This window comes from Lissotriton vulgaris, chromosome 5, assembly GCF_964263255.1.
Source record: "Lissotriton vulgaris chromosome 5, aLisVul1.2, whole genome shotgun sequence".
In the NCBI taxonomy this organism is placed as follows: Eukaryota; Metazoa; Chordata; class Amphibia; order Caudata; family Salamandridae; genus Lissotriton; species Lissotriton vulgaris.
In genome coordinates, this window is record NC_141693.1 from 1078560926 (window position 1) to 1078574756 (window position 13831).

General features: G+C 41.5%; 1 protein-coding gene across 1 annotated transcript; it reads right to left on the reverse strand.

Annotated features, from left to right (window-relative positions):
- Positions 1-955: 955 nt before the first annotated feature.
- Positions 956-1738, reverse strand: LOC147712030 (myb-related transcription factor, partner of profilin-like). The gene is made up of 2 exons (XM_086919579.1): positions 1361-1738; positions 956-1018 (listed from the first exon to the last, which is right to left on the reverse strand). The coding sequence occupies exons 1-2, from the start codon at positions 1736-1738 to the stop codon at positions 956-958; spliced, it is 441 nt and encodes a 146-aa protein (XP_086775705.1).
- Positions 1739-13831: the final 12093 nt, after the last annotated feature.

A 13831-nucleotide genomic window follows, 5' to 3' on the forward strand; every position in this document is an offset into this window, starting at 1 on the left:
GGAAAATTTCTATTGTCATCACAGGTGTTGCATTTGGCAGCATAGTTGGCCCCTGGTAACATCACCGTGGCCAGGGAGCCAATGGAACTTGGCTATTTGCGTTTGGCACATACTGCCAGCCTCCTGTCTCGTGACTCCTCCACATCGCCACGATGTGCGCCTCCTCTCGCTGGCATCCGGCACTGAGATGCTGCTCACACTTGAAGAAGCCTCACTGCCCTCCTCCCCTCCCAAACTGCTGACACTGACAGTCCCAGACTGCAGATACTCCACTGCTGTGGTCACTCTTTCTAGGGACCTTGCCACATCTCCACAATAATGCCCCAAGTCAACCTGCAGGGACACTGATCTGCAGGAGAGCACAGCTGTGCTGTTGCACAGCTTAGTGATGGCCCTAATGGAGGCATTTGTACGGAGCATGTTCTGCCGATGCCTCCGGCGCTCGCTCTGTTGGCCTGCAATGACAGCACGTGTTAGTTCCTGCAGGCGCTGTTTCATGTTATTGTTGCCCTCAGCAACGGCTGTGGTCAGCTCACGCACAGCGTCAGTCATGGTTCCAATTTTGTTGGACAATTTAGATATTTTGATATTAATAGCACCCATGTGTCTCCCCTGCAGGCGCTGGACACACAACATCTGTGTCTCAACAACTCCGAATGCATCTGATCTTGCTGCAGCCCTACCCAGGGGCCTGGCCCATTGTCTGACTCGCGCACGTGCTGCTGTTTGGGCGGTTGGAGTGACGACTGTCTGCCGTTGGACATTTGTGTCTGCTGGCCTCAGCTCTGTCTCCATCTCCTGCAGGGAGGGGACATTTGCCCTGCGGCTTTGTGTAGTTGTCCGCGCTGGTGGTGGTGTACTTGTCCGCGGTGATGGTGGTGTCCTTGTCCACGGTGGTGGTGGTGGTGGTGTTGGTGGTGATGCTTGTGGCGGTGGTGAAGGGGATGTCGTGGGTTCACCACTGGAGTTTCAGAGATGACGAGGCGGCCGCTGTCATCTGATTCAGGGGGTGATGCATCTGTGTGTGAAACAGTGCATTGTTATAATTTTGTCATGATATATCAGATTTGCTTACTTGTGTCTACATAAAGGACATATTTGGACTGACATTTGGCCCTGTGCTGCTGTTTTCATTTCATTCACCTCAGGGGTCAGACATGCACTCTTTCATGAAATGACTACTACTCCCATAATGCAACACTCTGGTGAGGGGATATGCTTTAGGCACGGCTACATATGCACTGTGTTTGGCCTGGGGGAATGGGCAGGGGTTGACAACACGCTGCATATCTGCACTGGCATGCATCTTACCTTGTCCTCCTTCCGCAGCACCAGAGGTGTCCAATTGGGTGACCCCCACAACAGCTTCAGGTTTGATGGTAGCCTCGACAAGGTCCTCGAGGGCTGTGTCTGGTGTCACGTTCGAGGTCCCACCACCTGTGCCAGCTGCATCCTTGACCCTTTCCGCAATCCTCTCCTTTGCCCTTTTCCTGAGGTCATACCACCTCTTTTTTAAATCGCCAATGCTGCAGTGGGTGACTCCTACAGCATTCACCCTGTCCTTGATGCACAGCCACATCTTCCTTTTCTCTGCCTCAGGCACCTTTAGGGACAGCTTTCCAAACAGCCTGTCATGTTTGCTGCTGACACCCTCAATCAGTATTTCCAGTTCTTTATCTGAAAACTTTTGCTTTCTCTTCCTGGGCGTGTCCTTGGCCTGGGGTGCATCCTTCTCCATCCTGGAATGCTGGGCAGTTTCTGGTTTGTGCTGGCACTGTGTTACTCCTCTGCTCCTGTGCTCTGCCTCCTCCTCTGAGCTCCTCAGGGCACTGAATGAAGCATGGGCTGTGCTACTTCCTGGTTGTGATGTCATAAGCCTGCTTCCAAACCGCCGGTAATTTTTGCGATTTCGCAAATACCGATTTGGTATTTGCTAATTCGGTATTTTCTAGTCTTTAATTTGGCGTCTCTCAGCGGTGGTTTCGGTATCATTTACCGATTTTTACTGATTCAGTATTTTTTACCGAACCTCTTGATGCATCGTGGTTTGCATGTCCTTATTAGCGGTTCCTTATTTTTCGCTAATAAGGACTTGTAATACCGATTTTTGATGCATATGCCCAAATTAGATTTAATGAATGTAATGCACCAAGTTTGTCAAAATTTGTCAGGAGCAATAACATAATAATTGTGTCTATAAAAGAGCACCAAAATAGAAAATCCATCGTTTGATAATGGAGTATGTTTAATTGGGTCCTAAACACCCCCTGTGGTTGACCTTCAATTTAGAGAGATTTGGTATAGGTTAACAATTTTTCCACTCATGTTTTTTGGAGCTTTGTGGCTTACCAGCAATAGAAACATGATAGACAAAGTGCAAATGTTTAAAGTATACACAACAAAATGGTTTGGAAGCGAAGAATCTTCAGCCACCTAAAGTAAGAGCCGACCATTGAGCAGGGTCTCACTAGGTAAGATACATTTATTTTGCAGCCCTTCTGTAGGCTCAGCCTTTATATTCAAAAGCTCCAATTGGGTCAAAACTGCAAAATGTAGTCACTTAGGGTACTTCTTTGTTCAGAAATCTTGGAAAATTGTCAATGTTCTCAAGAAATGAAAACCTTCTGTGTCAGACTGTAGTAAAGGTGGAATATCATCCTGCATAGTGCACTGGAAGTTGTAAACTTTTCAGTGCATTCTCTATGAACAGATGGCTATAGCTAGGGACAAGCATGAAACATATTTTTTCCTCTTCCAAACTCATAGTCTTGTGTTTTTTAGCTGAGAAATATTGCTCTTTCTGTCTCTTTGATTTTCAGTTACATGGCAATGCTTTCCACTATAGACACACTCGTTCCAGACAGACGTGGACCGCAGAGTAACTTTTTAGATGTAAAGATTCAAAGGAAAGCACGGGTCACACTGGTCATTCTTTTTTTAAGTATACAGCAATTCTTCCAACAGGCCAGTCTTCAGATCCAAATTGATTTCTATTGTGACATTAGTGGTAGAATTTTTATTTTCTATGAGGAAAACCCAGGAGTAACTGGCAAATCTTATTACCCAAATCACCCCAGAATTAGGAGAGTGCACATCTTCACAAATTATTTGAAATTATGCTTTAATGAAATTCCTTTGTGTTGTATTATTGAAAAAATGAACGTGAGGGTGTACCATGGTGAAAAGTCACAATGGATAACAGCAAGGAGACTCGTTAGAGGAGCAAATGTTTCCCAGAAGACATTCTCAAATCATACTCCAGTGAAATACTATTGTGAGAAATGTTACTGTTGTGAAATTTATAGAATTTTGAAATATTAGCATACAATGAAATTCATGAAATATGCATTCATAATAATATATTGAAATGGATTTAGACAGATTTAGGTCCAATTTCTGGGCCTTGGAATTGCCAGGTTACCTGGGTAAATGGTTCAATTTAGTAGAAAATAAAGCCCAGAACGTCATGTTCCCAAAGTTCAGCAAAATAATGGACATGACCTTTGCTTTATACATTTCTCTCTCTCCTTCTCCTATCTCTCCCTTCAGTCAACATTCTCTGTCTCCTATAGGATCAAAACTAATTATGATGGCCCAGATGTACTAGAGCTTTGCACTAGTACAGTGACTCAAAATTACTCACAAGGATACATAAGATCCAGCTTAAAATGAGTTTTGCAATGGAAAGGTACCTTTTTCTCAACAAAAACTGATTTGCATAACTTTGTAACAAGATGATATTTTTGGTGAGACAAATAATAGAAGCAGGAAAAGGGGAGTGTGATAAAAGAGAAAATAGGGACAACATATATTGGTTTCTGTTTCGTCACTCTGCTGCGCATGGATGTCTGCAAATTGGTATCAATATTTTTGGGTTTTTTCAGTGTAGCCAGCTCGCTATACATTTTCTATGAAGCTACCTTTCCAAAAACTCTAACTTAATAAATATGCACATCTGATATTCATTGGTTTAGTTTTTAAATGTGTCTTTAGCTTAACGGACCACCAATTTGTACTTGTAAATCATTCTCTGTGATTCCTACTTTGAATGGCAGCTGAATATTTTGCTAAAACATTACTTATATCTTCAATACACATTGCATACACATATTGAAATCAATAATGCTTAAAGAAGAGAATATTTTCTGTTCATCTACCAAAAGAATTCAAGTTCAAAAAGACTCTAAGGGCCTTATTACGATGTCGGGTGGACTATTACGTATTGGTATTGTCAACAGGAAGGTTCCGGCCTCAGTGTTACAATGCGACCCCACATGGTGTAATCGCATATTCCTATTTCCCTATGGGAGCTTGTGAAAGGGGTCGTAAACTGGTCATAGCGCAAGCTCCCATAGAGAAATGGTAGAATCTGTTCATCCCTGCGGCGTGTGGCATGCACCTCAAGGTGCATGCCATGTAGTGCAGGGATGAACAGGGGGCACCATAGCTGCCCCCTTGGTCCCATACATAGGGTGGCAGGGAGAAGGGGGCCTTGCTAGGGGCCCACAAAGTCATTTTCTGACATTCTTTCCATGCCAGAAAGCCCGACATGGAAAGTCTGTCAGAAACCAACATTGTAATTTAGAAGGCGGAAACGCTGTCCATTGGGATTAAGGTGAAGCCTCTGACTGGTCAACGGGCTCCTTGAACCAGTCGTAATCCAGCTGGCATGCCAGGCTGGTTTCACATTCGACCTCCTGCATTGTAATCGGGCGGTGGGAAGTGAAACTGATGATGTGACTCTGTAAGCCTCAGACCTGTTGTCATAGACTTTCAGAGTCACATCCTAATGCGGCCTAAGTAGATTTCAGAGTTTTTGGCTACAAAAATCTAGCTCATGAAACAGTTAAAAGTTTGTTCTCAAACAACTTGGATTCCAGACTACCTTGAAGCACACTGCAAGTCTCACCGCCCACAGACAAAACTCAATTCAGATAGGCCTAAAGCACAGTGTTCCCATGTTCTCTGAATATGCTTGATGAGAGCTGCTCCGTAATGGAATGTTTCTAGGCAGATTCCCCTTCTCCCCGACTATGGAGAAGGGGTCCTTCCATTCTGTGAGATAACTGCTGGTAAAAGGAGTCCTGTGTTATGGATAGTTTTCAAAACAAAAAGGCTGTGTCAGGCAGGCAAACCTTTTAGCAAGGAGAGTGTGGTCAGTGTCATGCTTTCTTTGACATTTAGTTCCCAAGACGGAAGGCAGCAAACGCCTGGATGCCTTTTTTTGTGAATATTCTTTCAATTAGGAAGTACATCAAATCAGCTCATGCTGTTATTACCATAAAGAGATAAACAAAAACTACCGATGGCTGAATCCCAAAGATTTCTCCTTAATCGGTGGGTACCAAAGGGTATGGTTAAAAATGGGAATCATGCAAGCTATATTAAAAATCAATGTATCATACATCCACTGTTAAATGCCAAGATATTTCGGCCATTCTCATATATATTTTAAACAAAAAAGGGGAAACCAATGAACATAGAGGAACACCACAACTCAGAGTTTGTACTTTGGAAATATTGAGCCCTAATCCGATAAGTAACACATCCAACAAGTTGTCACGTCTTTCAAGATTGGACTCCTGCGATTGACATATGGCCATTCACTAGAGTCCCCAGATTCCCCCTCGATCTATGACTGCAGGGGCTGAGGCTGATTGTGTCACACAGCCTCTATGGGGGGATAGAGCACCCCAAGTTGTCCAAACCTAGGTCCCTCCACTATGGCCATTAAGGACCACACCTCGGGTGTACATGATTTAGTTTACCCCATTCTGACTTGAAAACTTTGCCGGTTTTAACATTAAGTGGAATAATGAGGACTGGCTTACCGTTTAAACTGACTTTCAGATAATTTGCATGCAAGAAACCTGGGAGATTGCACTAATTTTTATTATTGGGTTTCATTTATTTAATTCCGCAGCCTTTCCCTCTTCCCGGGATGGGCATAGGGTCGGTTTACATATAGTGATTTCCAACACAGCTGCCCTGAATGTTTTGCGCTTCCTAACTACTTCTCCCCATTTTCACATCTTGGTAATTAAAGGCAACACATAGTGGGACTTGTGAACTATTATAATAATAATTTCCAAAATCATGAACCTTTACCTCTACTCTTAGATAACGCATTAGAGGACCTTGTGGAGTTCACCCTAAACACTCTGGGGCAGATTTACAAGCCCCCTGTGACACGTTTATGCCACTGTTGCGTCACTTTTGTGACACAGCGGTGGTGTGAAAAATGCGCCACGTTGCGCCTTATTTACAACGTGACGCATCTAGGCAGATGTGTCACGTTGTAAAGCCCTGCTACACATGAAACCTGTGTCAGGTTTCACGTGGGCGTTCTGTCGCAGGGTGGGCGTTCCCTCGCAGGAAAGCCCCTTAAAATTGACGCAGTGAAATCTACAAGATTTCACTGAGTCAGTTTTATGACGCTGCTGCGTTAAATCCTTACGCCTGCCTGAAGCAGGCGTAAGGAGTGATGCACCACGTTGAGTATGGGAGACCCCTGTGCATTGCAGGAGTTGCGTCGCTCTTGCGACGCGACTCCAGCAATGTGCCGCCCATACGCCACAAGATGCGTCACGCATCTTCCCTTCCTTGCACCATGGTGCGCTGCATTGTAAATGAAATGCGGCGCATCTGTGATGGCGGAAGGAGAGGATTGCATGACGCATCTGTTCTGGCGAATCCCTGCTGATTTGCAGAGATGCGTCAGAACATGTAAATATGCCCCTCTGTATTATTCAGCTAGGTGATTTAGTACCAAAATATGCACCCAGGATCCAATGGATCTATGTGGATTGTAGATCACAGATATGTCAACATTCACCATTTTCATCACAGTGCACGGGGCAATGTGCTAAATAGTATCCTAATGAAGTGGCAGCTAAACTTACAAAATGCAATAGACCCACACACGTGAAACTGTGTGGGAAGAGCTGAATATTCGTCCACATTGGACTTTATTATTTCCTCTGAGATCTTTAGTTCATACTTAACTAAGTCACAGCCATATTTAACCTAATTAAATGACAATGCCATGCTTCCCTGTGCTATTAGGTGGCAGGATTCAAAAATCCGTAATAAAACTAGAATCCAAAAACCAATCTTAGCTAGAAATGATGGTTTTATACTAAAATGGGACAAGGACGAAGCAGCTATTCTCTTCTCAATTTATATAGCATCTAACTGGGAGGATATTAACACCGCTTGGACCCTTTCCCAACTCAAACGCTGGTAACTGAAGCGTTTTGTAAATTACTGCATTACTTTAAATCACAGCTTTTTCATTCAATACGAGCAAGAGATAGTGCACCGTATAGGTGATTTGATAAGAATTGTTCCCTGGCCTCAGCAAACTTATGCAAGGCCCTCCAAACCTCTCCTAGAAACCAAGAGGAGGTTCGCACTTTAAGGAAAATATACAAAATTGACTAGGGATAGTAGGTTGAGGCACCTTAAATCAGAGGAGTGAGATAATTTAAAACAAGCCTCAGCCCTCTGAGACAGCACCGCTTTCTGGAAAGTTATTAATGCACCTTTTCTGAAAGATAACAATGGACCCTCCCTCGAAGGCCATATTGATGAAAACTCATGGGTTGGAAATTTTCAAGACATTTTTAAGAACAGAGGGGATCTTCTCAGTGTTGATTTCTCCCCGGTACAGAGGCCTCTAATTGCCTTTCTTTTGAGCTAGAGGAAATCGAATTGGCAATGCTACAATCTTCCTTGAGGAAGGCTCCTGGGCTGGATGGGGTCCCCTTGGATATCTTTCTGGCTGATATTCCCTTCTGGTCCCATATTTTAACAGTGGCATGTAATGCAATAACCAAGACAGGTCCCCCTCTATCTTAAAATAACGTAGTCATAAATCCAATTTATAAAAAAGGGTATGCCTCCATGCCAGCAAACTATTGTCCCATCTCCTTGCTCGATAGTACAGCTAAACTTATGGACAGTCTTCCATTAAATAAACTAGAAGCATGGGCAGAGGAAAAGAAAATCCTTATGGAAGTGCAGTGCGGGTTCTGCCAGGGTGGGGCATAGTGCCTTAATTTGTCACTGTTCTTAAGCAAATATACTACAGTAAAAAATGCCAGTCTTTATATGCCTTTCATGGACCTGTCAAGGCCCTTTGACTGGGTGGTGAATAACAGCATTTTGCTCATTTTGATGGATATGGGACAAGACAACGCCATCATTAACTTTATAAGCGAACTTTATAGGGATGCCATCGCTTCAGTGCGCTTTGGTGTGCATGGTGAATGCACTAAACCCTTCAAAATTGAAAGGGGTGTTAGACAAGGATATGTTCTGGCCCCCTTTCTGTTTACTCTATATACCAGTAACCTAAATGATGTCTTGATTAAAAGCTTGAAAGACTTTCCACAAGTCCAGTTGTCTCCCCTCCATATGTTCCTTTATGCAGACGACGCGGTCTGAATGGCTAGGACTCCCATGGCCCTTCAAAATCTGATTGGACAATGTTCAGTCTTTATGAGTAATTTGGTCCCACATGTAAATAAATTCAAAACTTTTATCATGGCAATGGTCGGGCCTGAAAGAAAACAATGAGATATTACTCAAAGGGTGAAAAGATTGAACAGGTGGAGAATCTCAATTATTCGGGGATAGTTTTTGATGTAATACAAAATTGGCCGGCATTTTTAGATTCTCCCAAAAATTGGGCTGCAAGCCAGTAGTAGAAAGGCTAAAAATCTATCGGGCAAAAACACATTTAGTTGCTACATTTGGGGAAGCAATTTGGGCAATAACTGACGTGACTTCAATTCAAGTCATTGAGGACAAATTTATTAAAAGGTTTCTGTCAATCCCACCTTCTTGTAACACTTTTGTCGCACATAAAAAAATTACTGATGCCATCAAATTTGCTCCTCTTTCCATTTGGTTTACAGCATGGAAGAGGGGCACAGTGGGTCTAAACCAGAAAATTCTGAATGATATCCTGAAGCTGGACCACGTTAATAAAATCTCTTGGCTAGCCTTTGTCAGGAAAAATGTAACCATCCTAAGACTGGCCTTTTTGTACCGACACACCGACCCTCTGTGAACATTTTCCGAAATCTAGATTAAAGGACATTTACCTAAATAAAGCGATTCGGGATAGGTGGGAAGGTCATAAAGACAAATACTCAGTAAACTTTTATGATGATATACCGCCGATATGAAATCATTCCCTCACTTATTTAGTGTTTGTGGAGAACAACCAGCATCGTTTTATTTTGTCAAAATTTCGACTGAATTTCATTCCGTTAATGCTGGTTCACCCTAATAATAAATTTTCTGTAAACAATTTACCACCTTCTCTGTGTAACAACATGGTGCCCCAATCAACCTTTCACTTCTTATTCTTTTGCCCCCTTCCCCCCCCCGTACGCTCTAGAGAGGAAGATTTTTATTATCCCACTTTTAAAGAAATTCTCACTTCGCACGTCATGCTTAGCCCTGTCCACATTTTATCGATTAGAAACACCATTAGATTGTTACATTCTTATTTCTTTTTTTCTGACTGCCCTGAGAACTCGTAAGGTGCATAGTTGAACATCTGTCACTTCTTAAGTCTGCTGTTTTATCAATGTACCTGCTTTAACACGAGATTGCTGTTATATCCTTGTCTTAATCTGATGTTTTTAAACCCACTGGCTCTTGTACTGTATTAATCTTTTCATTTGATTTTTTTAAATGTATTTAAAATGCAATTTTAATTGCAATGAAATGCTCTTTTTATTGTATAATTTTATGCATTGTCTCAATGCGAAATAAAGTCGGTTGATGATGATGACCTGTAACACTCAGCTGGGTCATTGAAGCCACATTGCACCAGTGGTTGTAGTAACAATTTGTGGTTTACAGTATCATCCAGCAATGGCCGTGCTGCAGGCACATTGCGATCTGCATAGAGCTGAAGGTCATCTAACAACTCAGTGACTACGCTTTCTCTGCTACTGGCTACACAAAAACCAGTTTGAGTTTGATGGATGTGGTTTTGATTATCTACGAAAGCAGCAAGTTGGTTAAATAATGCATGATACATTAATTTAGCAAGATAGGGGAGATGGGACATAGGTGGAAAAAGACCTAAGCAGTCAGGATGAAGTGTCGATTTCTTTAGCACAGTCTGCTCAGCTCGACTTTTTCAATCAATTGAATCTGAAAGGATAGGCGTCAACTGTGTCAGTTAATTAGTGCATTTATGGAACTCATATATGGAAAAGAGAATACTTCTGCATCAATGTGTTTGATTTTCTCTGACTGAAAAATGAGCAGTGGAGAAGAAAAAGACATCTTTTTTTAACTACTAGTGTCAAAGATACACATTTTGATCAACTGCAACAAAGCAGTTTGATCGGGAATTTAACAAATTATAGCTGTTGAACTGTCAACAAATAATAAATCACCACACATTGATCTCACTTTCCTCTAAGTACATGAAACAGTATTTTGAACCACACGTAGGGTAGACAGTCTGACAGGAAAACAACATATATTCCAAGCTTGTATGTATTGCCAAAAACGACATTTTATAGTGCATGAAAATATTAAACACATCATATGAATCATATTATCCCTAAATGAAAAGCAGTGTTACATGTTGTGCTAGAGCTTCTTCCACACAAAAACAGACTTCACCTTTCGCAGTATCCATCAGAGAATGAAGATTCACGTTTCAGTATGTGCATATCCAACAATATATCAGCACAGAAATGTATTCCCATTTGTAAATGAATTATCCGTTTTTACCATTTGTTTACATTTTTTTTAATTTTGGTTGAATTCACCGCTGAGCCTCATAATGCACTCCAAGAGCCTTATACACTAACCTATTTTTTATGACTGGTACAGTAGAACTCCAGTAGTGCTACTTCCTTTCTAAAAAATATGGTTCACAAACCTAGAAGTGGAGCTTTCCCACTCTACCTCTCCTGCGGTTCTTGAACTGAGATCTTCGTCCAGTAACAAACAGCCCTGTGCATGTAAGTATACTATTTGGCAGTAAATGCGGGAGGACACTGGGGGAGTGTTGGTTGAGTTCGAACTAATTACGCAAAAAAGAGTGGGGTTAAAGAATAATTAAAGAGGGCTTTGGGAGAGACATCCTAATACAAAACACACCTCCACAAAAGAGTAAGACCATTGCAATTCACATAATCTGTTTGACAGTTACTTCAGCCCTATTGGTGGCACAACTTAAAATGTACTTTAGCCCAGCCTTAGAGTAAGTCAAAGACAGATACTGTATATAAAAGAAATAAGTGCATACTCCCATTCTTGTAAGGCTTTTAATTATTCCATTATTTTGGAGTATTCCACAATGTAATAAATATAGAAGCAAATAGTTGTATGATTTTCCGGTTGTAGGTTGTATACACAGTAAAAAAAAAATTAAGTCCATCCTTGTTGGAGTATTCCACAAGATAGCAGATGTCAAAGCAGAAGACACAGGTTTCCCCCCATAGTGGCCAATTGACCTAGGGCTTTATCAAGGCTCGTAGGTAAAATCAGAAATCAGCTGTCTAAGTTCCTTATCAAAATGTACCACAATTATAAAATTTTGCAGTATGCCAAGTCATCTTGATGAATTTCATTAGCATTAATCTAGCGGCTCGTGGAGGTCTTGAGGCAGACTTAAGGCAGGGCTCACTCGGATGGATGGGCAGCCAGGCCCAGCTATCTAAAATAACTGCCACATTCACTTAGGAATGAAGTACTGTAACTCATTGTCACAGTAAAAATAAGGCAGGGCATTAAACTAACACCTCATAGAAATTAATATTAAATGAGCTTGTTCTACATTAAAATACACAGACACACACACACACAGACACACAGACCCTCACCCCCCCTCACATGCACACACATTCACTGAAAAAAGCAACTGTCAAGGTGATGTTAAAGTTAAGAATTATAATATTATCTTACTTTATATTAAAAGAAAAAAGTTGGAATTTACAGAAGAAAACAAAAGTTAAACAGAAATTATAGTTCGGTAAAAATGCCATTTAAAACATAACGTTCTACACAGGCAAAACCACTGAAATTCACCAGCTATAGTTATCTCAACTTACAATAACTCATGTCCTAAAGTAACAATAACTAGTTCACCCCTAGGCCCAATGTTGTCATCAATAATGTCACTACAGATGTTGCAGTGATATTATCAAATATGTCATTAAACATGCCATGAGTGATGTAATATATGAGTCATTTAGCGGTGAATGGATTTGTTATTTTTTATTTTACGGCAGATCCGCAGATCCTTTGAAACTTGGCAGTAAAATCTTTCTAAAAGGTACCTTTTGGGCCTGGGTGTGTGATGGAGCAAGGTTTCATACGTACAGAAACGTTCTTGGACTCAGTCCTCTCGAAATAACACATAATTAATTAATCAACATATTTTGTTTACTAATATTTGCATTACACAACATATTTAGTATCTAGGGGAAGCTTGTTATGTGCTTTTACTAACAGTAACCCGAGTGTCCTAAATGGGCGGCCGAAAACGCTGGAACTATTCTGCGCATGCATCTGCCACATCTACGTGGTGTGATGTATCTTTCGCTTGAAGGGAAATTCTTGCTTATGCGCACTAGTGCCAGGATGGCTACTTCATGCTTGTACTAAACTTTGTTTGTTCTGCTTAACTATTAATGCTATAGTATAAATAAAGTAATGGGGCTAGAGTAGAGATAGGTGGTATACAGTGCATTCATTTATTTTTGAATTCTAATATGTTTTTCTTTGACTTTGTTAGTAGCTCGTATTTGGGCCTGAAGGGTAACTTGAATTGCCATATTGAATTTACTATGCGCATGTGCCGGGAGCACTGAAAGACCTTGAGCAGTGGCATTGAAACCTTGACAAGGACTGTCTTACCCGCGATGCGCCTGGGAACCTCACCTCTGACCTGGGGAAAGGAAGAGAACTTGCAAATTTGTTAAACATTATATTCTAAAATAAAATATTATTGCTCGGTGGAATAAAAGTGCATGGGAAATAAATTATGGGCGCGAACTTGATCAATATAATTCAGTGAGAAATTATCTCATCTTAGTATGGTGTGAGGACCTCCCCTCATCTTGCTGACCAATCACTGAAGGGGAACACATAGATTTGCAACATTTAGGGATGGTACATTGCCCTGAAAATGGTATAACTAAGGTAGGCTTAGTTAGAGAAATTGTCCGACTTGTCAGATTAACTGACCTGTCACTGACCCAATACATGCTATAGGAGATTGAGAGCAGAGGTACTGGTGGAGCACTCTGTCAGAAGAATCAAGAGTTTGCTGAGGGAGAATTATCGTTTACCCACGGGGTATCAGAATTTGGCTTAGAGAGAGGGGTGCGACGCTGGCGTGGCACTAGTGGAGGTTACCTGTCCTGTTCTGCACCTGTCCTGTCCTGTTGGCACCTGATTAGTCAGGAGCACTATCTTTGCCCCAGCCTGTGGCCAGGAATTGGTCCACGCACCATTCTAGGTAAATATAATCCATGTGGTATGTCCTTGTGCTATTTCCGGTGTTCACCCTTCCCAGGTACCAATGTCTAAAGGTGTTACTGTGATTTCTTGCTAACTTTATGTCCTGTTAATCATTTTTTTACTTGTAAAATTTATGGTCACTGTATTGTGGCCACTGACTCAGAAAACCTTGCATAGATAAAGTGTTAAAAACTTCTCCAGAGTCTGTGGTTATTTTCAGGAAAGGTAAATTATTAGATTAACTACTTATTATTCTAACTCCCTTTTCGATCTCTAGTACTTATAACATAGGTGACAAGGATTGGTAAGTCATGGTGTATAGAGA

Coding starts and splice junctions, on each gene's coding strand:
- LOC147712030 (XM_086919579.1), bottom strand. CDS start 1,738: ATGGAGAAGGATGCACCCCAGGCCAAGGACACGCCCAGGAAGAGAAAG. Junction 1,019..1,360: donor CCATCAAACCTGAAGCTGTT/GTGGGGGTCACC, acceptor TTTCACACACAG/ATGCATCACCCCCTGAATCA.